The 26723-nt window shown below is 41.6% G+C and overlaps 1 protein-coding gene across 1 annotated transcript in view; it reads right to left on the bottom strand.

The window, feature by feature from the left end:
* Positions 1–26723, bottom strand: part of Dnah5 (dynein axonemal heavy chain 5) — a 247680-nt gene that overhangs the window by 187192 nt on the left and 33765 nt on the right. The window contains exons 9-17 of the mRNA XM_045132474.1: positions 26572–26679; positions 24406–24528; positions 23582–23797; positions 18354–18461; positions 14299–14384; positions 13502–13823; positions 12140–12346; positions 7047–7218; positions 3672–3817 (exon numbers count right to left, since the gene is read on the bottom strand). Coding sequence (XP_044988409.1) covers positions 3672–3817; positions 7047–7218; positions 12140–12346; positions 13502–13823; positions 14299–14384; positions 18354–18461; positions 23582–23797; positions 24406–24528; positions 26572–26679 — 1488 coding nt within the window. The remainder of the gene's footprint in view (positions 1–3671; positions 3818–7046; positions 7219–12139; positions 12347–13501; positions 13824–14298; positions 14385–18353; positions 18462–23581; positions 23798–24405; positions 24529–26571; positions 26680–26723) is intronic.

The raw sequence follows: 26723 nt of genomic DNA, 5'->3' as shown, positions 1-26723 counted from the left end.
TGTAGGTAACCTGCCCTCCTTTATTGCACTCAGTGGTTGTTGGCAATGCAGACGCTTGGCACTTAGATTCATGGCTCCACACTCAACGCAGCCCCTAACGCGATGCAAGTATTCTTCCACCGCTTCCCGTGTCTTACTGCACAGGAGCTGTGTGGAGTCCGTGCATGATCTTGTCCCATTGCGCTCATGGACCTGATCTTGTGGAGCAAAGCATGTGGAGCCACAACATAAAGCCATATCCAGCTCCCAGGCCTCACGACCTTACCCAAAACCAATCAGCCCCGGTCAGGAACCCCTTTTCCTCCCGACCAGTGAATGCAGTGGCTCTCCTTTGTTGAAGAACAGTAACTTCACACCTGGCATTCTGATGCCAGCCTCTCCTGATGCCCATTGTCCGTGTCTACCACGTCTTTTCTCCTCACCACTTAATTTCCTGACTCGCCATGCTCTACTCAACATCTTCTTCTCGTCACTGTTTGCAATGTTCCTACTCCGGGGTCTTTTCTGTGCTGTTCCCTCTGCCTGGGATGCTCTTCCACAGAGGCAGTCCTGTGACTTACTCCTCTGCTTCCTCTGTCCAGCTGTAATCATGGGAGCCATTCCTACCACCAACATAGAGCCACAGTTCTGCCGGGCGTGGTGGTGCACGCCTTCAGTCCCAGCACTCTGGAGGCAGAACTAGGAGGATCGCCATGAGTTCAAGGCCACACTGAGAATACAGAGTGAATTCCAGGTCAGCCTACCTCAAAAAATCAAATAAATAAATCCACAGTTCTGTCAGGTGGTCTTTCTCTCCATTACTCTGTTAAGTTCTCTTCATCAAATATATCACCTCCTGGTTTTCTTGTTTGCTTATTTACCTTTTATTAGTTTTTTTGAGGTGAGCTCCATGAGGACCATGACAATGTTTTTTATCACTACATCCCCTGCACTGGTTGGTACAGGCACGCCAACAAAAAAATACAGAACAAATACATGAATTGTGAAAAGGCAAAAAGTTTAACAGAAAGCATTCAGTAATATCAATAATAGATTCCATGATCTTGATGTTTTAATGGAAGTTGATAAGTTATAATAAAACAGTGACTGCCAGGGGTTACTGAAATGGGCCCTATAGCATGTTTCACAGAATTACACACTGGTACCATCCTTTTGAAAAACAATTTGGCTGTGAATATCTATGACTATGACATGAAACCACACTGACATGCTAATCTTATTTTTAGGGAGGAAATAATCTTGAAGAGGAAGAACTTGGCATATAAATGTATCTTTTACTGCTTTTGGCAAAACAGACAAACTCTAGAAGCCATTTAATGTCCAGCAATAAGAAATTAACGTCATAACATCTCACAAAATATATTCTAAAGGTATCATTAAAATGGTGCCTAGGAAAGCCATATAGTGACATAAAAAAATATTTTGGAAAAAAAAATTAACTGAAAGGGGAAAGAAACTGCTTTATGGTCAGCAGTTAAGTGTATTTTTTTGTATAAGCATGAGGGCCTGAGGGGGCGAGAAACTACTCAAATTCAAATCTCCTGAACCTACATAAATAGCTGGGCACGGCCATGCATGTCTGTAACACCAATCCTGTGGGCACAGAGCCCAGGGAGTTGTTGGAGCTCACAAACGGCAAACTCCAGTACCAGCAAGAGATTCCACTACGAGGAACATGCAGACAGCTGAGTGACGGAGGGGGAGATCTGACATTCTCCTCTGGCCGCTGAAGGAGATTACGTGGAGGGCTGTCTCAGTACATGTGCGTATGCCACACACGCTCACACATACGACAGCAATGGCCGTACGATGGATGCAGATGCTATTTTTTTTTCCATTTTTTAAATGTTCTAAAACTTACTTTAAATTTCTAGTAACTTTTTTTATAAAATAACAGAACCAAATGATTTTTCAGATGGTGATGAAAATTAAAATTAGCAGGAAGGGCAAGTGATATGGTACATGTACTCACAGTGAGTGAGTGGGAAAAGGAAAACCAGAAATGTGTAAAATGTAGACATTAAATTTTAAGTTCACACTAGCAAGTCACTATAAACTGAAGGTCACTGTATGTATAGAGACAGGTTAGCAACAAATGCCTAGGACTGGTATCCTCAGGAAGGCTGCCTTGGCAAACGACACCAAAATGCCACCTGGAAGCTCGTATGAGAAATGATGCTCACACCTGTGTGGGGGACTGATTTAGCCGTCCCCCATAAACCTATGTGTTCTGAATGCTGGTCTTCCTTGCTGATGGCAATCACGAACTAAAGCCTCCTGGAGGGCATGTGTTGTTGGGATCGGGCTTATGGAAGATATAGCCAGTTTCCCCATGCCAGTGTTTGGCACATTCTCTTACTGCTGTTGTCTACCTGATGCTGGCCAGGAGGGGATGTCCACCCTCTGCTCATGCCAATCCTTTTCCCTGCCATCATGGAGCTTCCCCTTGAGTCTGTAAGCCAAAATAAACCCTTTGTTCCCCAAAATCTGCTCTTGGTCCGATGATTTATGCCAGAAATGTGACCCTGACTGCAACAATCTGTGTGGCTGACTGAAACCCTGGCTCCTCTGTCTAGACTACTAAGCAATGTGACACACTGAACCTGACTCCTTCCCAAAGGCTGCCATTTTTTATGTAATGCACAGACCTAATAAGAACCTTAAGCCTTGAGCAGTGGGCTTCACTGGGTAGAATCTTTGCACATGAGTTGTTGAATTTTCGTTGTTGAAGGAAGCGAGTTCTACATGAGACCTGTGTAGGGCTTCTCTCAGACAACATTTGTCTTTCCTTATCACCTATGCTATTGTGCTGATAAGTCTCAGCCCTGAGTCAACACCCTGGCACACATTTTTTAAATCAACATTGGTGCTGGAGAGATGGCGTAGTGACTAAGGTGCTTGCCTGAGAAGTCTGAGGACCCATGTTTGACTCTCCAGGTCCCATGTAAGCCATATGCACAAGGTGATGCAGGTGTGTAAGGTTGCACATGCTCACAAGGTGGTGCGATTACAGTGGCTGGAGGTCCTAGTGTGCCAATTCTCTCTCTCCCTCCCTCCTTCCCTTTCTTCATATGTGCGCTCTTGCTCTCACCCCCTCTCGTAAAAAAGAGCAGTATGTTAGGCTTGCCTCAAAAAAAAAAAAAATCATCATTGAAAAGAGAGTTCACATCACCAGGATGCCCATAGGGAATATTATAAATGAGACTAACATGACATTCACAAAAGATATGCACTTTCTTGGGCTGGAGAGACCCAAGTGGAAAAACTAATTTATGCTTTGAAAATCCCCTTTATAGGAAAATGGATTGCAAAAGAGAAAGGTTTTATTAAATAAAAATATATCAGACTTGGATCGCGGAGATGATGGCTCAGTGGATCACACACTGGCCATGAGATCATGAGTACCTGAGTTCAGATCCCCAGAGCCCATGGCAGAAGCCAGATGCCATAGCAGGCATCTGTATTGCTAACACACAGACAGCAAGAAAGGAGGTAAGAACAGGAGTGTCTCCTGGAGGCTTGCAGCTGGCCACCCTGGTGACGTCAGCAGAAAAGAACAAGAAGACCAAAAGCTGAGGCTGTCCTCCAGCCTCCAAGCATGCACCCTGACACATGCACACAAATATGGGTATGTGTGTCCACACACATGCATGTGTCAGTTTTGTAATGACCTTTGTCATTTGCAGGAAGGCTTCACAGGTAAGGGGCTCCTCGTGGGGGAGCTGGCACAGCGGTGTGCTGCCCATCTCCTCGAGAATGGCCTCAATGCGGAACTCGATCAAATCATTCACGCGATCCAGCAGCAGCTCCAAGTTCTCTTTGGGAAAACAAAAGGAATTAAGGAGATTAAGCAAGCATTTCTTTAAACTTACACATATGATTAAATGGCAGCAGGCACATCAAGATGAACACTTCTCTGGTTAGTCATGTCCCTGGAACGTACTGCGGTTCCACACTTGGGTTTCACATTGTTCCCTCTTTAACAGTTCCCAGCTCTCCCTCCTGCCCAGCTCCGAATCACCCTCCTCGGACACTGCCTGGGAACCTACATGTGGGGCGTGGTCCTGACCGTGTCAAACTGCTCACTCTTCTGTCAGCTCTGGAGGAATCTATTTGTCCATCGTGACACTTTCAACATTTCTCCCAATACACATTCCATAAGATGTATTCAACAAATAAAACTGGAGTGAAATTCTGTTATTTTCTACAATGATACACTAAATATTTTTAGCTTTGCTGAGGTGATACTGTACAAAGTTCCATGTAGAGAATAGCCAACTCTGAACAAAGCCACCAGCAATCCCACATCAAAGATAGGAATGATGGCCATGGATGAACATCTGAAGAGCAATGCATTTTTAACAGATATTATACAGTAAAATCTCTCTTTTTCTAATAATGTTTTCCTTAAGAAATCTACTTGAAATTAATGACCCATAATGCATCAAAGACATTATTCTCCCTTAACAAATCTCTTTTACCTCTTAAAAGCATAAATTCCTTACAGTTTCAATCACTTCCAAACTATTATGGTAGTTATCTTTGATGGTCCAGTTCTTCCTGTTAATGTTCATTATAGAAACAGCGCCAACATGTCTACATAAGTATATGTGCTTGGAAAACCTTTACTGTTTCTACCTAACTGGTCCTTTGGGGCATTTTCAAAACATCTGTGGAAAGTTAAAAACATGGTCCCCCAAATATCTCCAGGTCTTGTCCACTGGTTATGTTGCCTTATATGACAAAAGGGACTTTACAAATCTGTTAAGACTCTTGAGATGTGGAGATTGTTCTAAATTACCTACATAAGACTGGAGTTGTCATAAGGATCGCTCTAAGTGGAGTGAAGGTCAGAGAAGAAAGAGACAAGGAAACAGAGAGGCTGAGGGTCAGGTCTGAGGGTGCAATGGAGAAGCTCTGAGCTTGGTGTGACCATCACCCAACAGATACAGGCAGCCTATGGACCCTGGAAAATGCTAGGAAAAGGATTCTTCCTGGAGGAATCTTCCCCCAGAAGGAAGCACTCATGACAATGCTTTAATTTTAGTTGAATAAGATTCATTTTAGATTTCTGACCTCCAAAGCTACATTAATTTGAAGCCATGAGGTTTGTGGTGAGTTCTTACAGCAGCAATTATTAAAAACTAACAGCATTTATGCATAGAAGCTCATGTTCAGAAAAGTTCTATTTATTATTTGAAGAATGACCAGTGTTCTTTTAATACATATTTTTTTATTTATTTATTTACATATTTATTTATTTATTCAAGAGAGGGAGAGAATGGGTGCCCCAGGGCCTCCAGCCACTGCAAAAAAAACTCCAGATGCATGTGCCCCCTTGTGCATCTGGCTCACATGGGTCCTGGAGAATCAAACTGGGATTCTTTGGCTTTGCAGGCAAACAACTTAACCACTAAGCCATCTCTCCAGCCTTGACCAGCATTCCTTTAAATGTGTAATGCAGTTTGGCTTCCATAAACAAAAAGGATGGCTCACTTAATCCAATACAGAATCCAAACATTCTTGAGAAATAACATAGTTTATCTCCTGAAGAAATAATCTTTGTTCTACTTTAGTTCTTTTGTTTAAATTATAAGACAACACAACACAATACAAGAACTAGGGGGTTACTTTAGAAACTATCTTCTTGTCTCCAGCTCACACTAATAAAACATCCAAATTGCTATCACTCTAATCCTAATAACTCTCTAGGGAAACATCACTAACGACTACCTCAGTGGCTTGCTCTAATTTGATTGTGATAACTCTTCCTGTGAAGTTTTTATATATCTTATAAATGTCTCCTTGGAGACTTTTAGCCAATTTCCTCTTGTTTAATTTCTTGGGGAGAAAGAATTTTGTATTTTGGAAAGAATATTGGATTAAAGACAAGGGAGCTCATCTTTATTGCTTACATCCATTTAATTTCAGATGTTTTCTGTGGATTGCAGTTTTGTAACCTTTAAGCTGAAGATCTTATTTAATATTGTTTTGCAGGGTTTTTTTTTTCCACCTTCCTTAATGTTATTGTTGTTTCACAGCATGTCTTATGGGATCCATCAATCAGATTATAATGAGCTGAAAATATATTCCATTCCTATCCAAAGACCCTATTACAAGTGATCTTTTAATCCAGTCCCCATTCTATCAAGAAGAACAAAGGCAGGAGTATCCAATCATAATTCTTCACTTGTCTCTGCCCCCAACCAGTACTTCTCAAGTATTCTTGAGCACACAGCACCTGATAAATTACACACTTCTGAGACCTCAGTTATTTGGGAAGTATAGTAAACACCTACTGATAGGGCAAGCTCTTGATAATTAAGGTTATAAATAAAGTCTTACTTCGTCCCTATAAGCTAGAGAGAGAGAAACAGAGAGACATCATAAGCAGCAGTATCTGGAAGAAAGGCTGAATAAGAGGCAATCCATAAAAGAGAGGATGGGTTGATCCAGGAAAGTGAAGAAATGGAATTTATGCAATTATTGATCTGTATGTAGTGCTGTGTCGGCCACACTACAAAAGAGGGCACCTTATATACATCTCAAGGAGTTTCACATCCCTAGTTAAGAAAAAAAAATCTCATTTGTGTAAACTTTTCTTGCTTAAAATATTATGTTATCTATTATATTCTTTTGTCTAAATCTTTATATGTTTCTAGTCAAGATCCTAAAGACACTGGTGGCACTGGCACAGGCGTAGCATGCATGGAGCCCTGGGTCTGATCCCCAGCACTGCAAGAGGTGGTGGAGAAAGAACTATGAGGGCAGAGAGGAGAGGTAGAGGGAAAAGAAGATGTTCTAAAATGTACTAATCAATTAATTTAAGGAATTGAATGGCTCTAAAGACCCTGTAGGTATTAACACCTAGCAGTAAGAATCCATGAAAGCATGTGGTTAATCCAATATTCTTTCCAAAATTATGGAAGATCTTGAGTCACACTTTTCACTTCCTTGTTTATAACAGCATTCAAATGAATTATCTGCCAGGCATTAAGAACTCAGCCCTTAAAACTGAGAAATAAAAACCATTTAGACAGACTCACTGATCTTTGAAGAGGCGTGTTCTAAGAATGTCCCAATATTTAGTGACGTCCAGGTCAGAGCAGTCAAGCCTGGCTGAAGAGCTTCACCCACCTTGGCCAAATGTGGGGCCATCAGTTGTTCAATGGCAGGAGGCATTTTTGACTTCACTCTTTGGTATTCAGACAGCATCATCTGTAATAAGATGGTGTTAATAACCAACTCATGCTTCACCTTTAAAATCTATTAATATCATTTTATTTTTAAAAGGATTGCTTTTATTTAGGGTCAAGCTGTAGACCTTTAATAACCTGCCATGTAGGATGAAGAAGACAAAGTAAGAACAAATGGCAAGTGCTCCCTGTCATTCCTAATCCAATAAATTACAAATGAGAATGAGGAAAAAGAATTTGAGAATCAGAATTTCTCAGCTTCTACACAACTGCAAAGCCATAAAAAGCCTTAAGATCAAACAACTTTGCTAACCCATGTTAAGTCACAATTACAGCAGTCAGTCTGCTTCACTGGGCAAAATCTTTTCATGTAACACAGTGAGGTAAGGTGCACCCTACCCCTCTGAGCATCTCCTGTGGACCACAATTATCATCATTTTCTGGGTTGCCAAAGCCTATTTGTAGGATTCTTGGTCAAATCTTGATGCAAAACCCCACAACACACAGGGGAAGCCAGGAATCAGGTTGAATTCAATAAGTACCTTTAAATAGCTTTAAATGTTATCCATATGCCAAACACAAGTTCACATCTCCGGTGCAGGTCTCACTCTGGGTCTAGATTCATGTACAGCAGCCTACTTCAGTGTCTCCATCTTCCAGCTTACCATGTCCACAAATGAGGCACGTTCATCTCCCCAAGTCTTCTCATCACAGCACTCTCCAACTCAGATAATGGCAACATCATCCTTCTCCCTGCTAAATGATCCTCCTGTCCACTGGATAAAATGCAAAGTCCTCCTCCATCCTGTCTCCCACTCACAGGCACTATGTCAATGACCCTGTTGGTTCTGCGTCTAAATGACGTCTGATATCTGATCTGCTTCCCACACTCACCCCATCACCATGTCACTGATTCTCACCCAGACTATTCAAATGGTCTGCCATCATCTCCCTGCTTCTTCCCATACGCCCTATCCTGACTACCCACTTCAGATTATAAACTGACCACCAAACAACTCATATATTCTGCTTTCCACCCTATTTTGTCCATAACACCTGCAACTTTATTTCAGCACACTAGATAAGCTACTGATTTATAATGTTCAACATTTATCTTTTGACTTATTCAAACGGAGACAATCACTGACTTAAAGAGGTTTGACTTACAATGCTGTGAAAGTAAAAGACCTTCCACAGAAACTGTACTTGGAATGTGTGAATTTTGACCATTGCCTGGGTACTTGTTCTGATGTGCTCTTAAGCTGCTGGGAGCAACAGGGAGCCCCAGTTCCCCGTCATGCAGACGTTCATGAAGGAAGATGACCAGTGCTCTACTGTGTACGATGTTCCCAGTGCTTTTTGAAACACATACTCAGAAAAGCACATGAGAATTTCAATACTTTTTCATGACATGGGCTTTGTGTTAGGTGATGCTCACTCCTCTAGGCTATCCAAGAAACATCGAAGGTGGGTTGGGCTAAGCTACAATGCGCTATACGTTAGGCACAACAAATGAATGCTTTTAATTACAATGCTTTCAACGTATTTATTGAGATGAAACCCCACAGTACATCTAGAAATTTCTGTATGCATTATACAAGGCCAAGAATTGTTTCTTCTTTATGCAATATGCTTGAAACATGAATCAGAACACAGGAGATTATCAATCAGCATTTCTCTAGTCAATTAGTTGTTCAGAAAGAGAATTTGCAACGTGGAATTTGAAGATTTTGGTTCCTCATTAAATTTACCTCTTGTTTAGTGTGAAACTTTGTTGCAATTCTGTCCTCATGTTACCATTTTTAAATGAGTCTGATAGTTCTTCTGGCCAACCTCTTAAATATGCTTTCTAAATGCAAATGGCCTTAAGCCCATATTGGTACCAGGACTACTGTTATTACCTTAATATTAGATCGATGTTCCCCAAATGTTTTCCTTGAAGTAGAGAGTCTAAGGACACTTGATAACAAAAGTGATCCCTGGATGCATAAGTTAAAAACTACTTCATACAATAGTGTCCCAGTTAACAGTGTGATTATGATGAACCTGTCATAAGTGTGTAAAAATCCTGATGGGCTTTAAGAATTTAGGTAAACCTAACATTTCCCAAGTGAGCTCCATAATCTTTTCTTCCTATGATGCTTTTCCACAATTTCTGTAAGACCCTTTCAATTTCTATGAAAGCCACTTTAGAAAAGCCTAAATCTGATGATTCTATTAGCAGCCACTTATACATTTCCTAAAGCTATTAGCCACTGCTTACCTTGTTGGTCCAATGTCCGTAACTTATTCTGTTTGGAGAATGGTTCTTAGAACCAACCTCCAGCAAGCTTTCTACTCCTCACCCTTTAATCCTTTAACCCCAGGAGATATTACTCATCCCCTTTTACAAATGAGAAACTGAGGCTTAGAAGGTAAAGTAATTTACCCAAAGATAATGGGTTGAATCCAGATCAGATTGGTTTTATAATCTATACTCCTCACTCAGCCTCCATAATTTCATCTCTTCCCAGTTTCAACTATCTTCCAAGAAAGATATGAATAAAACAAACTCTCAGCTACTCAGTCATATCCATAGGAAGCCTGAAAACTCTGTTACACAGCCAGTGCAGAGGCTCGGATGTTACAAGGACATGAGCTGGCCTCCAAACACCCCAGTAAATCAGCTCTGTTTTTACCAGCTAGCTGCCCATGTTGCACAGAGACCCTCAACTCTTTAACCTCCCAGACACAATAAACATAAACTGTATGCTAATTAACTTGTTTAAATTGTCATATACAGCCATAACCTCATTAAAACACTCATTGCCCTTTCTCCTCTCAGAGGGCTGGGTTTATATGACCTCCCTCAAATCAAGGAGGACATGGGGGGGTCCAGCAGAGCACAGCAGACGTGGTTCTGTCCTTATTCTTAATAACACTGGCTCCTGAATAGTGATGTCACAAATTCCACAAGCCTGTAGTCTCCATACTGAAAGTTCACACATAGATGCCTGGTTCATAGTTCCAGCTCAGAACCTCATTCACAACCTTCTCTAATCATTTCACCATGAAATCATGAGATAAATTGAAAACTTTCTTAAAAACCTCTATGTTTGGGGATTTTGTGATATCAGCTACAGGTAAGTGACATGAACATCCTATGTACAAAATTAACATCAGGAATTTTATAATTGTATAAATATGACTCCTTAAGAAAACATGCTTTCTTCGTAAATACGCATATTAATTATGTGTTTTTAACATGAAAGAAGAATGTAGGGCTGGAGATATGTCTTAATGGTTAAAGTGCTTGCCTGCAAAAAAAGGACCCAGGTTCAACTCCCCAGGACCCATGAAAGCCACATGCACAAGGTGGCACATGTGTCTGGAGTCCATTTGCAGTGGCTGGAGGCCCTGTCACACCCATCCTCCCTCCTTCTCTCTCTCTCTCTCTCTCTCTCTCTCTCTCTCTCTCTCTCTCTCTCTCTCTCCCCTCTCTCTTTCTCTCTCTCTTAAAAGAGAAGAATTTAACAGAAAATCCCGACATGCTAATCAGTATTGTATGGCTGTCCACTTGAGTAATATCTGGCTGGCATGAACATGAACTTTTTAACATAGCAAGGAGTAGTGGCATCATGAGAGCAGACGACAAGTCTGGGTTCGAGTCCTAATGCTGCCATTTCTCTATGAGACCTTCAATTTCTCTGAGCTACGGTTTTGTCATGACCTATAAATGAAATTATAGTATCGTATCTCCACTTACTTAACATGATGGTGAGAAAGATGAAATTGAATGACTACCATGAAAAAGCTCAAAATGAGCCATTCCTGATGGCATAGGCTTGTCACCCCAACTACTCAGGAGGCTGAGGTAGGAGAACCACCTGGACTATAGAGTGAGTTCAAAATCATCCTGGGCAACTTAGTGAGACCCTGTCCCAAAGCACAAAGTGAAAGTGGAGTTGGGCAAAATGCACCAAGGCAGAAATCCAGAAGCTGCTGAGGGCTCAGCATTAATGTAAACTTAAAGCACACTCGCAAAGGCTCAGGAGGTTTGTGGAAGAGGGAGCAGGATGAATGTACGAGGCACAGGGCAGGAGGGGACATCCAGAGACACAGCCCTCCTCCCCCCACGGCGACTCACAGCCACTCTCACAGCTCATGACCCACAGCCCCGTGGTGACGACCAGAAACCCCACTGAGGAGGGCCCTCAGCAGAATGGGGTAGGAAATATGGGACCAACACATGATGTGTCCATACAAAGGTTCTAGTTAATTTAAAAAAGTGAGTTAGTGATATATCCAATTGCATGGGTACTGTATCTGGTGGGTGTCTAAAATCCATGTCACGCTTATGATGGGAACTACAACTTGGATGGAAATTCCAACTTGCCCCACAAAGTTTTATTCAAGTCATTGTCTTCCTCATAAATGAGGCTTACACTGAGGGCTGCTGTGCATTGTTGTGCAGTTATATTGAATCCAGCCTACATCCAGCCCAGGGTAGCCCTGCTTCTGTTATCCTCAAGTTCCCCCGTGACCTGCCAGTTGACATAACTCTAATTCTCTAACCAACTCTTCAGCCATTGTCTTTCCAGCTACCATCATTCTCCATCCAGAATCAGTTTAACAGTCTAAAAAACTGGCTTCCCACTGACACTTTTACCACATTAAAACCCACCTAGCAGCAAGGATGATTTTGATTACAAATGAGATTATGCCTCTTTCTCCAATTCAAAATGCTCCACTGATTTTCAAAAATATTCCCAAGCCTTCCGTCTTAGCCTAGAAGATGCACAGTGCCCCAGCCCAGCCAGCTCTGCACCCCATTTCTTGGTGCTGCCATTCATTCTTTCTACTCCCTCCATCCTGACATCTTCTGCACTCCAACAGGACACGCCACTCCATTTTATAAATGCTCCCTGGACCTACCAGGAAAAGGGAAAATAAAAGTACTATACCTTCATGTTACTGAAGTTCTTTTTGTATATATCCCTGTTCTGGAAAAGGGCAGCTGCAAAAGGTGAGACTTCCAGACCCATCTGTGACATGCACTCGGTTTCTCTGAATAAGATGAATATCTGGGGATCGAAGTTCACAAACAATTCCCCTGTGTCTGGTGCCTTCACCAGCAAAGATGCCTCAAGGCCTATGTGAATGCCTTCTATCTGTGGAAGAAGCCGACATTATTAGGAGAAGTCAGTGTGGACCGAGTATGTGGCTCAGCCACTCCTGTTATTCATGGTCGGTCCATAATTTGGAGCTTCCTAAAGCAAAGCAATGGGGTCACTCACTCTTCTCCTAACTCCCCTCTCAGAAAGTAGCTTAGAGTGCTTGTTCATGACTCACATACGACAAATAACTAGATATTGCAGGAGTCAAACTGTCTTTGTAAAAGTCATGAGTTCCTTGATATCTTTATCCCTTCTCAGTTATTTTTCCAACTTAAACGTTTCACAAACTCTTGGAAACTTAGATTTCAGTTATCTAGAAATTCTATGACTACATTCATAGGAGCATTATCTGCTGTTCTACAGAGAAATACGAGTTCTGGGATGGGAATGGTATAACTTGATTAACTATTAGTACACCCAAAAACACAAGGTTTCTCTTAATAGACATACAGAAGATTACTGACATTTTTCAGGATCTTACTGGTATCCGTATGCCTGTGTGTGTGTGTGTGTGTGTGTGTGTGTGTGTGTGTGTGTGTGTGTGTGAGACTCAAGGTCTCATGCAGGTTAGGCAAAGGTTCTACAACTAAGGTGTACTCCAAGCCAGGGTCTTCTTGAGTTTTAAAAAGAAATAAACTGGCTGGGCATAGTGGCACATGCTTTTAATCCCAGGCAGAGGTAGGAGGATCACTGTGTGTTCAAGGCCAGCCTGAGAATACATAATGAATTCCAGGTTAGCCTGGGCTAGAGTGAGGCCCTACCTCCAAAAAGAAAAAAGAAAAGAAAGAAAAGAAAAAGAAATAATCTAACCAATAGAGTAGTAAAAGCATCTGGGACTTTCTAACTTAGAAGATTGTAGATTAAGTAAAAATGAGTTTCAATTATCTATATTATGTATTTAAACATTAGAAATTATTCTTTCTTCATGGACATCTTATACCCTTTGAAAAGTTAGATGGACACGTAATCTGAAGAAAACACCCAAGGTTGTCTTCTGGCTTCTACACACATGTGCCAGTACATGTGAACCTCAGATACATATGTACACACTCAACACATACACATAGGATGTGTGTGTGTAATGCTAGAAGAGGGTTCCCACTGTGGCCAGAGGAGACCACTTAAGGAGCACTCGTTCAGGGGAATCACCTGCTGAAGCCACGCTCTGTGGTAGAGGACCTCAAACTCCAGGAGGACCTTGGCTGTCCTGTTGTAACTGCGGATTACGGGCTTGGCCTCGGCCGTCCTCAGCACCGCAGGGTGCTGCTGGAGGAGTTGCATGGGCTGCTCAAGCCGGTGGAACAGCTGCCTGGCCCACAAGATCTTCCCAGCGATGGGAGGCTGGTTGCGAGCCAAAGGAGGGTCATGTTTCTGCTTCGTATACAGCTTAGAAATCATATCAATGTCAGCTGCAAAGGTCTGGAAGATCACTCGGTATTTGTCATCAATGCCGAGATTAGGTATGTTCAATCTGATTAGAATGCAAAAAGCAAAAGGTTTGGATTAATGGGATGCGATCTATTAATTTTATTTACTAACACTTATTTTAAAGCATGGTAATGGAAAAAATGAGGTAGTGCTGTGGCATGCATAAAGAACAAAGTAATATCAATCCTTTATAATGCAGTCATAATTAACTTGGTGAGAATTTTTCCAAATTATTTAAATGTTGAACAATATTCCTACAGGCAGCCATGAGGTACTTCAAAGCTAAGAGTATTCTCTGCAAAAAAAAAAAGCAAATCCTTAATCCTTTAAGGAATTAATTTCCTTAATCCTCTGAAAAACTTAGAAACTATGACCTTGTGATTCAGACTGTCAAGAGCCTTTTCTTTGCAACATAATGGGAAATTATAATAAAAGGTATAATGATAATAAAAGCTAAACTATATTCACATTTTTCCAATTTTAGAAACTGGCAGTTGAAAAATTATTTCAAATTTTACCTTTCAAATTTCTTTAACATACTTAGAGCTTGATTTGTGTTTTGAATCTTTTCAAATGTAACATCCATGAACTTCTGCAATTCATTCTAAAATGGAATAAAATCCAATTATGAGCAATAAATTAGCACTAGAATTTTATTTGGCCCACAGTCTTTCTGCTTCTACCTCTCAGATGCTGGGATTACCTGGTTGTGACACCACCCCCACAAACACTGGATATTTTCTATTTAGCAATAAAATGTAAAATATCATCGCACTCTACAAGCAATTACAATAGGTTGCAAAACACAAAATCTTTAATGACCTTGAGCAGCAAATATATGCTTAGAAGTCACAAATACGCAGGGACTTGAAAGCCAGGGGATTTTCCAAAATACTTCTCATGAACCTCATATATCTTATGATACTGCATAATTTTGCACCCCAAAAATACTGCACAAAAAATGCATAATTTATTCTTTATTTATTCTAATATTCAGTGCAAGCATGATTTTAGTTGCATAAAACTCAGAATATCATATTATTTTGTGTTTCATGTTACAATATAAAAATCTCAATCTTTGTTTCCAAGTAACTAGTTTAAATTGTGGAACCTCTGAATAGTTAATAAGATCATTAACTGTGTTTTAAAGATGTGATATTAAAATAAGGCAACCAGGTTTTTAAACGTAGTAATAAATGGGCTTGGCTTTTGGTCGGGTATGGCAGAAGTGACCTGGCAGGAGCAGTTCACAATACCCAGGCACCATCGCGGATCCTAGTCTCTAAACAGATGCAGCTCCTTACAGCCCCGCCCACACAGCAAGTCTCCAAGGTGAAACCTCCCTGGGCTTCTACAAGATGTCCTTGTCCTCAGTAATTCCATGACTTCCACTCAGATCATACATTTTCTTTCTTAAAAATATATTTTATTTATCTATTTGAGAGAGAGAAAGAGGTAGAGAGAAGGGGGTAATGGGCATGCCAGGGCCTCCAGACACTAGAAATGAAATCCAGAGGCATGTGCCCCCATGTGCATCTTGCTTACGTGGATCCTGGAGAAATGAACCGGGATCCTTTGGCTTTGCAGGCAAGTGCCTTAACCACTAAGCCATCTCTCCAGCCCCAGATCATATGTTTTCTGGATGGTATTATCTATTTTGCTTTGGTTACAACTGGTACCAGATTAGTTGCCCACCTAAATAAATGTCTAAAATCTTTCACTACATAAAGAATCTCTGGCCTGGAGTGTGGGTGCATGCCTTTAATCCCAGCACTCAGGACGCAGAGATAGGAGGATCACTGTGAGTTCGAGGTCACCCTGAGACTACAGAGGGAATTCCAGGTCAGCCTGAGGTGGCAAGACCCTACCTCGAAAAAAAAATAAATAAAAGAATCTCTGTGCATGAAGTATTCAGAAGAGTATTTAAAATCCTGCCATTTCAGCTCCTGAACCCCAATCCCAGTGTTTACTTCTCCTCACTGATTGGCAAAGGTCTGGGCTGAGATTGCTGCAGACACAGAAGACCTTGAATTACTGTTCTTTACACTTTGATCCATTCTTGTAAGGCTAGTATGAAGATTCCCAGTCCTTGGGGTGAGCTAGGGAATCCCACAGCCTCTGGGGTGTGCTGTGGAAACTTTGCACTTTTCTTCCTGTTACATGCGTAGGTGCAGGGTCTCAGACCCCAGTTCACTTTCTTTACAGGGGCTTTCCACCCCCACGGCCTGTCCTTTGCTGGGGAAGATGACCTTTGCGGGGTCATCACTATTTCTGTGCTCTCAACAGCCCATCCGTGTGGTTTTGGTACAGTGCCTGCTTTGGCCTGTCAGTACCAGCGCAGACATAAGTCAGGACAGGATCACACGTGCTGGTCTTTTCACGAGCAGAGAGCTGGATGATCATGACCGCATTCACACCTGGATCACTTCAGACATCAGTCAGAAAGTCCCTTCACCCCTGCCCAAAAGGCCATCCGGTCACCCCATCCAGAACCTTCCTAATTGCCCAAAAGACCATCAGGTCACCCCGTCCAGAACTTTCATAATGCAGGCACCTCAACTCCAGTTTTACAACAGTCAAGGTTGACCTCATAAGAGTGGATGAGTATTCCAGGGAAAGAGTAGAAAAGGCTTAAATAAGGGAAGAGAATTAAGAAAGGAATAAATATACTGGAGGAAAACTAGTAAGTAAACCAAATTCAGAGCAAAACAATTTTGAGATAGAAGATAAGAGGGTTAGTGGTTAAAATCTCATTCTCATTACAACAAGACACGAGCTTAAAAGAGCATGGACTACACTGGTCATTCCCACGCCATCTGCTGGGCAGCCACAGGCATCTTTCTGGCCTCAAGCCTCCACTGAAATCCGTCCTAACTTCAGCCAAGCACAGGCATGGGGTAATTTCCCAAGGATCACGTCCTGCCTTGTGCGCATGACTTGTAGTCTCCCTCTGTTTCTATTAAACTGTCTTTTTTTATCTTCGAACCCTCAAGTTCTGACACGGTATCAGAATATTATTCTTTGATAACATCATTTCCCCCTCCCTACCCTCTTCCCACTTTTGAGGTTATAGTCATCCTTCCCTTTCCCTAGCGATGTTACATTCACACCTCTGTTCTGACTGAACCTGAACTCACACTGCGGCTGGAGCGCAGCTTCCTCTCTGGCTGTGAGGTCTTAAGCAAATCTACTTCAAGTGCAAATTTATTTCTCTAGACAAAGCGCCAAACAGTCTATGTTTGTTTCTTTGGCTAAGTCTGCATCTTCTTAATAACAGGTAGGGCCTGACCTGAAAGAGCTCACCATCTAGCACAGTCCACACAGAAGCTACCGCAGTCCCATGTGATCAGAGCAAGGGAACCGAGGTGGAGACACTGGCCACCGAGCACAGAACCAAGATCCACCACCGATCACCAGTCTCGAACAGGAAGACACTGCCACTACGTCTAATGGACCATTGCTGAAATTATAATAGGAACTGTTTTCTTATCAAGTGAAATGTGTCCTGTGGTATAAGGGTTCAAAACATAAATTCTAGGGCCAGGGAGACAGTTCAGTGGTTAAAGTGCTTTCTGCACAAGAGTGATGACCAGAGTACAGATCCCCAGAGCATCTGGAGGCCCCGATGCATGCATTCAAATAAATAACTAAATAAAATATTTTTTTAAAAATATTCACTTCCAAACATAAAGTAATTCAACCTTTAACTTACTCCTCCCCCAAACCCTCCCAGATCTTTTCCCTTAATGGATACAAATGTAGTTCACACATAAATTCTGGGAATAAAACAGCAGACTGGAGTTATTTTTCCCATAAAGGAAAAATGTATGCTTATACCTCCCTGGCATGAAAGAAATCAAAAGTTAATTTTGGCAGGCAGTTATCAAGTTGTCTCACTTCATCTTCTCCAACTCTCCTTTTCTAACAACAAGCATCCCCAACCACCCCAGTGAGCCCCGTTTACTACATGACCCCACAGCTGGTAAGCTCTGGGCTACGTACACCCAAGCCCTTCCCCAGGAACGTGGAGCTAAGCTGGATCTCAGAATCTCATAATGGCCATGCTTCCCAGGAGGGCTGAAGGTTGGGCCGGCCTGCAGTGAGTAGCATGCACTGGAAGAACAGGGGCCTTGGGACCAAGAGGAGTCCGGGCACCACTGTGTCTAAGGTTTCTGGGGCTCATTGCAGGCCTGCCTTTGGGGTCTGCCAGATACAATGGCCGTCTGCTTAGGCTACCTCTGACTACACCCATCAACATACAGTACCAAGTAAATGGAAGCAAATGCACGTTCTAATGAAGCCACATAGCAGTTCAGTGGAAGATGAAAGCTCACTTTCTAAGAACTGAAAGGGAAGAAGTCTGATCACAGATCATTATCCAAAGCTGCTCTCATGGCTCTTTAACCTACGGAAAGGAGCGTTTAAGCATTCACCAGAAATCACAAAGCGCAGGCAGCACCCTCTGTGCCCAAGGTGTGTCTCCCTGCGGAAAAGGTAATGATTATCAAGCAGTGGACAAAAATGAACAAAATAAGCATGTGACTGTCAACAGGAATTTTATTATACTACCTACATGAAGTCCACTAATTTGCTTGCGAAATTCTTCATAATCCTGGTCAAAATCCATCTTCCGCTGGTCTAAAAAGTTATATTCCTTTTTCTTTATGGTTGCTACAATGTCCTGAAATAGGGAAAAAAGACAATATTTCTCTTTTTTATTTAATTTATTGACAATTTTTATACATATATTTTGATAATCCCCTCCCATTACCTTCTCTTGTCCCCATGCCCCTCACACTGGACCCCGTGTCCTTCCCAGCTAGTCTCTTCTGCTTTGATGCCTTTCTGTGTGTGTGAGAGAGAGAGAAAGAGAGAAAGACAGAGAGAGAGAGAGAGAGGGGAACACCTAGTTTAATTAGGATCTTCTGCATGAGCATGGATGGGGGATTATTTAACAGTGGCTAAACCGCTAAATAAAATGGTAAGACAATTTTTCATTTTTCATTCAATATTTCATATAATTGTTATAATACTTAACAGATATGACCTTTAAATGCAAATTGTATTCTCAGAAATATGTTCAAAATGAGCCTTATTTCTCCACTTCTTTCATCGCTTACTGCCTATTATTTTACACACAATAAACCACTGCCAGACTATATCCAAAGGAATCATTTGGGAAGCACTATCATGGAGTTTATATTTTTAAAAAAATACAGATATGGGCTGGAGTGATGGCTTAGTGGTTAAGGTGCTTGCCTGCAAAGCCTAAGGACCCATGTTCAACTCCCCAGATCCCACATAAGCCAAATGCACAAGGTGACACAAGCATAAGGTCACACATGCGCACAAGGTGGTGCATGCATCTCAAGTTCTATTATAGTTGTTTGAGGCCCTGGCATGCTAATTCTTTCTCTCTCTCTCTCTCTCTCTCTCTTTCTCATAAAAAATGGTCAGTTTGTTAGGCTTGCCTCAAAAAAAATACAAATGATATATAAAATAAAATAATAATGTCACCTGAAAATTAGGACATATTTCTTGAAAATTCTCATATGTTAGTCATATCCAACATAATTTTAAAAGTCCAAAATTGATTAAAATACTTTTTGTGAAAAGCTTAAATCATCTCTGAAAATAAGTAAGGGTTTAACCAAACACGAACAGCACAGGAAGAAAAAGATGGTGTCGTAAGAGCTACAGAAGAGCTGCTACCTCCCAAGCCTCAAGTGCTTTAAATAAAACGTCAAACCACAATCTCCCACTTTAAAACTTCTTAGAATTAACTGCTTCCCGCTGCCCTGCAAAGCTCCAGTCTATGATGATGAGAGTGCAAATTAGGTAATTCATCTCCTGAAAAATACTATTATGAGAAGTTTTGTTTGCTCTGAGTGATGAGCTGTAATGCTTTGCGATCATTCTTAACCAGGTACTAAGCCATTCTGAAACTCAAACGCCCACGCTGTTGACAGAAGCATATAATTTTTATGAAGCATATTCAGCCTCCTTTCACAACCTCCTCCTCAAAGTCATTTCCATCCAAGCATCAAACATTCAATAGACAAAAGTGTGTAAGTTGCGTAACTTCTTGAACCTCTGTTGGTTATGACAGCCTGCTCTTTCGTGAGACATATCATGTGTACAAGAGCAGCTATATCTGGAGATTGTGATTGTGTGTGTGTGTGATATAACCATGTCTAAGAGAAATATGGAAAATCTATAGTACCGTAGATGGTGTATGTATTGTAATACAACTGTTTGAAAAATTTGAAGAGCACAGGAACCCTGCACTATGATTGGATGTAATGGTTACTTATACATATTAAGTTAAATAAATGAAACTATTGTGACCCTTGAAATATAACTAAGCAAACACAATCTATACAATCACTTATTTGCATTATTTAGTACATACCTATAGTGTGCCAGGAAACTCTGAAGACACAAGAATGAACAGAACAGACATGTCTCTGTACTCAGCATCACACTTGGTGGAAACAAGAGCTTAGAATCTATGTAAGATGCACACATGCACACACGCACACGCACACACGCATCATGAAGAAGTAAACAAAAGGTGAGGGAACATTCACAGTGAAAAGTTTTCCAGCTCTGGACGCTGAGGGAAGCAGTCATGTGATGATCCAGAGAACTTCCCAGGGTGACGGTGGCACTGCAGACCCCAAGTGGACTAAACTTCCTGTGGCGGCTTGATTCAGATTACCCCAAACTCACGTGTTCTGAAGGCCTGCTCCCCAGCTAAGGGCAATTCAGGAACTGGAACCTTGTTGGAGGCGTGTTGTTGGGAGTGGTATTATAGGTGTTATAACCAGCTTCCCCTTGCCAGTGTTTGGCACTCACTCCTGCTGCTGTTGTCCACCTGATGCTGGCCAGGATGTGACGTCTAACCTCTGCTTATGCCACATTTTCCCCTGCTATCATAGAGCTTCCCCTTGAGTCTGTAAGCCAAAATAAACTACGTTTCTCCCACAAGCTGCTCCTCACTGGGTGTTTTTTGCCAGCAGCATGAAGCTAACTGCAACACTTCCTATTCCACATTTGAAGATACCCCCTGGGAAGAGAGCTGCAAGGGTGGGCAAAGGCCTTGCCAGCTCCACGAAGACCACCACTCCCACGATGTGGCGTTGAGGCTCTGGCACTGCGGCTGCCACCTGAGACCCTTGCTTCATACTGTCATGAGCCACCTACATCTTTTCTCACTACTGTGCTGTGTGTCCATTCTAATCGTTTCACTTTAAATCTTCAAAACAATTTTCCACAATATTACCAGGTAGAAGAGATTTCTTATCTGGATTCAGATGTACAGCTCAAGTTCTCATTCAAAAACAAGCTTTGAAATATACTCTAGAGTCATTTTTCATTAAAATTGGAAAATAATTCATAAGACTCCAAACTGAAAAAAATAAATGTATTCTCTCTTTGTCTTGAAATACTGCCACTTTCAAAGAATGGCTTATCCACCTTGAGGATGACATATGGCACACATGTTTCCTGTTATATAAAATATTCTTTTGTGCTCTCCCAAAACCTAATGTACTCAGGAATTGGAAAAGATTTCTTACATTGGTCTCAACTATTAGACTATAAAAATTAATGTGTGGCAGTGAATTATACAGTCTTTCTCAAATTTCAGTAGAAAAAGAGTAACTAAAGTTTGAGTATCATTGACCCCAAATAAGCAAAAACTGATTATGCTCACATTAAGAACTCAAAACACAGTTTGTTTGTAAATTGTTTTTTTAATAATCTTTGAAGTGCTAAGTCATTTTCAAAACTAAGTTCACCAAATAGCTAGCCTCACAGGATAAAGCAAAGAAAAATCAAAATGATTAGGAACATCAGAAGTACAATAAAGTCTGGTGAAATAGAAAGTTTAAACGCACAGGTAACTGGACGTCACTCACCCTAATGTCAAGCAGTGCCTAGCTATTGTATATTTCTTATGAAATATATCTTTCATGAATAAGTCAAATGATAAATTATCTCTAAACACTTTTCTTTGAGCAACTAATGAAAATGCTTTTTCCTACAGATGCTTAACTTTTTGCACGTGTGTGTAGGATGTGTGGTGTAGTGTTCGCATGAGTGTGTGTGTGTGTGTGTGTGTGTCTGTGTGTGTGTGCAGATGCATGTGCCTCATATACACATGTGCAAAAGTCGGAGGAGAACATCAGATGATCCCCATCATCACTCATCTGTGTATTTCCTGGAGACGGAGTCTCTCACTTGACCTGGAAGTGCTCTGCAGGTCAGGCTGGTCGCTGAGTCCCAGGAGTTCTCCAGTTCCCTGTCTCCACAGAACTGGTGTCACGGGCATGTGTAGCCACGCCCAGAGCTGTTCGCAGGGCTCTGGGGAATCACACTCAAGGGAATCAGGGATCTGGGGCATCAGGCTCAAGCTTCAGAAGCAAGCACTTTCATCTGATGAGGCCAAGATGATTAAGCCATTGGGAAATCGCTTATAGAAACATGCACCTTTAAAAGAGCATGTTAGCACCATTATGGAATCCCCAAACAAATCTTTTTTTTTTATTATTATTTATTGGTGAACAGGAGAACCAGGGACACTTTCTGCTGCAAACAAATTCCCACCCTGCTTTATGTGGGTGGCTGGGGAGTTGCACACCCAGAAGGTTTTGCAAGCAATTTATGTTAACTGCTAAGTCATCTGCCCAGCCCTTCAGATAAATCTAGTTGCCTTATTATTAAAGGTTCTTAAGATTATATTTTTATTCTATACTTATGATTTGAATCATTCTAAGTACTATTACCTAAATTATTAAAGTTTACTTAGGGTTCATGACAGAAAGTTGACTTAGGGTTCATGACAGAAAGTTTACTTAGGGTTAATGGCAGAAACAGGTGGTGGTCAGAGGGCATCAGAATGCCATGCTGGCATCAAAGGGGGCACTAGCTCCTTCCTGGCTAGTGCTCACAGTGCTGGAGGACAGCAACGTAAGTGAGAGGGCCCTGCAGGCTATGAGATCAACCAGCTAGACGAGTGCACACTTGTGTCACAGCGGCACACTGGGTGTGTGGTAAGCAGCGGTTCTCTAACTGGACATAAGGCCTGCTCAGAGGGCGAGAATGCATATCTGGTACTGGATATCATGGTCAGGAAACCCACGGACTTCAGAGAGAGGCCCCTACTGCTCTCTAGAGAGAAGAGTGGGCTTGCACACCAAAACGTCTCTTAAACATCCTCTTAAAGCCAAGCTTCTCTCACGCTTTGTTGGAGATTCTATTTTGTTTTACAGAAGACAGAGGAAATGGAGGAGAACCAAGATCCATCAAAAAGACAAAAAGATAAGCTGACTGCCCACCATGAGACTACCTCTACCACATCTACTGGGGCGCTGGAGAAAATGTACAGGAAACAGAGACGCAAATACTGCTCTTACTGCTACCCTGACAACCAGCACCATGGCAATGGTGACAGACACAGTGATCAATCAAAACCCACCCAAAGCAGAAATCCAGAAGCTACTCAGAACTCAACACTAAATCAGGCTGCCAACATGCCTGCCATGGCTCAGGGAACATAAACAGAAGAGGGGATGGAAATACTGTAACAGCCACAGAGTGAGGCACATTTCCTGCCCCCTCTTTATCCCACAGGGACTGACTGAGGCCTTCATGAACCCACAATAAATACCACAACCCATCTGCGGAGGGACCCTCAGGGTAACAGGAGCAGGGGTGAAGGGATAAAAGAGTATAACCTATTATAATACATATATAATAAAAGTTAAATTTAAAAAATAGAATTTAAAAGCATACTACCTGGTATTTAATGACCATGTCTTCCAACCCCTCAATTTTAGAATCTTGCAGAACTGCATATGTCCTGAAAGTTGCAAAGATGTCCATTATCTTGGAGAGACGTCTGTGGAAGGTTTCAAATTTTCCGAATATATACATCTCACTGAATTCAAATTGTTTCTCACTCGGGTTTTGTTTAAGCTTTTGTTTTGTCTTCTGAAAACAGTTCTGATATTCCTGAAAATCAAAGTCAAAGTATGCAAAAATAAGCATAGGCGGTTGGGGGTGCGGCTTCACTAGTAGAGCCCGTCCTTAGCATGCCCAAAGCCTGTTCTCGAACCCCAGCCAGGGAGCGAGTGAGGGGAGGAGGAACAGAGGGAGGGGGTAGAACTCGTGTTACCTTCCTAAACGAAGGTGACAGCAAGATTAAGACAAAAACACTAGCCTTTTCCGTTTTATACCTGCATGTTTCCTTCTCCATAAGCCTGGGCCTTTCCCAACTTCTAACGCAGCAAATTCCTAATGATTAAAAGTGCAGCTCATTGCCTCCCCCACCTTGGTCTCACTGTTTCAGTAATAATGTCACCCTGACTCCATCGCCTCACTGCTCGACAAGATGCTTACAGAAACCATCATTATGGTAACTCAGAACTTGGTATGGTCTGAGAACACACCAGGGCCCTAACCAGAGTAGAACCAGTGAATACATCTTCGGGGAAGGTTTATTAACACTCAATTTTCTATTTGTCGACCAATGGGATAATGGCCAGATGATTTGATATGGCCTCAGAAAAAATAACATAGGAAAGCAAAACATCTACATACATCGCCACACTGGCCATTACCTGCTTAAGTTTGATTGCAGACAATATTTTTTCCATAACAACATCCTGAGGCTGGCTCCAGATGGAAGCAGTCCCATTGTTGGTGATGTGAGCTTTGCATGCAGATATCATCTGATTTGTCACCTCGGATTTTCCAATAAAATAACATTAGGTACATGGAACTGCCAAGGATTATAGATTGGAATTGAGTCCCCCCTCCCCCAATCCTCCTTCCTCTCAGAATTCACAATCTGTGATTCTGGACTTTGGGGTTGAGTTTTCTTTTTGTTATTTACTTAGATTTATGAGAGAGAGACAGAGAGAGAAAGAGAGAGGGCGCGTCAGAGCCTTTCAGCCGCTATGAGCGAACTCCAGACGCTTCTGCCCCTGTGGCATTGCATGCTTGCGTCACTGCTGAGTCGAGCTATACCTGTGAGGATTCGAGTTCTTGAGCTTTGCAGGCAAGTGCCTTAACCACTAATCCTCAGCCCTGGGTTTGCTTTTCTGATCACAACTGTGCCATCAAGCATTGACCGTTTCATAGTATCAAAATGAGCTGTGGAATCAGACTTGGGAGTGCCTTAAAAACTCTCTCCCAGACGCCAACCCTGTTTATGCAAAACGAAGATCTTAACAAGCCAAAGAACCTGCCTCCCCATGCCTCACTGACAGGGCTCCCATGGTTCCTGCAGGGAGCTTCCTCTGACGTCTACCCCACGGCTGACCGGCACCTCGTAAGGAGCAGTCTACTTACATAGTTCAGCAGCGTGACCGTCAGTGAAAATGTTAAAAGGTGGACATCAGAGAGACAGGTAAAACTGACATATGAAACCATGGATATTTTAGTCATCCCTCTAAACTTAAAAAAAAAAATCTTCCCATTTTTCTTGATTTTAATGAAGCCAAAGCATAATTAAGTGACTATACTACATGCATGGGTTGATGTGATGCCTAGTGCATTCGGCAAGGCATGATGGTGTGTAGGCAAAACTTTAGACCAGCCACGTGCTGGCAATTGCTGGATTTGGGATCTTTGTGCATAGGGATTTGGTAAGCAACTTCCTCTCCTTTTGCATTACTTCAAATTTTTCATAGCTATAGATTTTTGATGATTAGTAGGTAGCTCACAAGACCATTCATACAAATGCCATCCATAAAATCTCAAGAATTCAAGTAGGCTTTTCATCGGGTTTTCCCCTGACTCTAATATACAATTTTAAAGTATGAAGAAGTTGAGAAAGAGCCCTGCAAACATTTCCTCTTTTCCACCACAGCCACATGAGAGGGGAAGGTGAAAAGAGAAGGACAGTTTCTGACCAAGCTCTGAAAGCTGGCCACATCTGAAAGCTGGCCACATTCCCGGGAATGACCACGTTTCATACCAAGTGAGTATTTAGAACACACAGCGTCCCTGAGTCCAAAGTTCTTCTAGCTTAAAACATTGGAAAAGACTGCTCAAAAGAGGAATATCAGCAGTGCTTACTATAAACACCTAAAAATTAGGGCATAAGATTTAAATATCATTATGGATTCCTGGCACAATCATTCCAGCTGCTTTATAGATTACTGAAACGTTGTGAGTGGCTTTATTACTATGATTACTGTTCTATTAATACCAACTAAGCAACTGTGGCATCAAGTAAACATGGACCAGTGGACTAAACAATTAGAAATAGGAGACAGCCAGTCAAAAACAGTTCTTGTCTATAAGTGTTTGGGCTGTTGTTTTATTTTGGTCTGACTTATGGGATTTAGGGAGACAGTTGCTTGGTTGGTTTTTCATACAGGGTTTTATTCCATAGCTCAGGCAAACCTGGAACTCAGAGAAATCCTCCTGCTTCAGCCTCCAAATGCTGGGATGTCAGGTATGAGTCACAATGACTGGCTTAAGGTAGTTTTTCTCAATTAAATTTACATGGTAGGAAATAATAGACTAAATTACAGAGAGAAATTCCAAATAAGATCTAGTATTTTTTAATAACTAATATATTTATTATAACAATTGCTTTTGGAGAGAACAGAGAATTTGCTAGAATTAACCTCTCACATATTTCTACCTCTATGACACACTAAGTCTCTGTTGACAAACACAGATATTAGGTCAGGCCAAGTTTGTAATTTTTAATTGTACAAACACTTGGCCATTGGCAAGAGGCTATGTGACCATAAACTACACTAGACACTTACCTTTACAAACAGAGATGTGATCCTTTCGGAGGTGTTGTAGTAGTGAGAGATGCTATAGATCATTTTAATGGCATGGATAAGTGTAGGAATAGTATCAATCATGGATATCTGGAAGATATCACAACAGTTTTCAGGGAAAAAAATATCAAATT

The sequence above is a fragment of the Jaculus jaculus genome, chromosome 13 (assembly GCF_020740685.1).
Source record: "Jaculus jaculus isolate mJacJac1 chromosome 13, mJacJac1.mat.Y.cur, whole genome shotgun sequence".
NCBI lineage: Eukaryota > Metazoa > Chordata > Mammalia > Rodentia > Dipodidae > Jaculus > Jaculus jaculus.
Note: the sequence above shows the minus strand (reverse complement) of the source record. Positions and strands in the feature narration are given on the sequence as shown.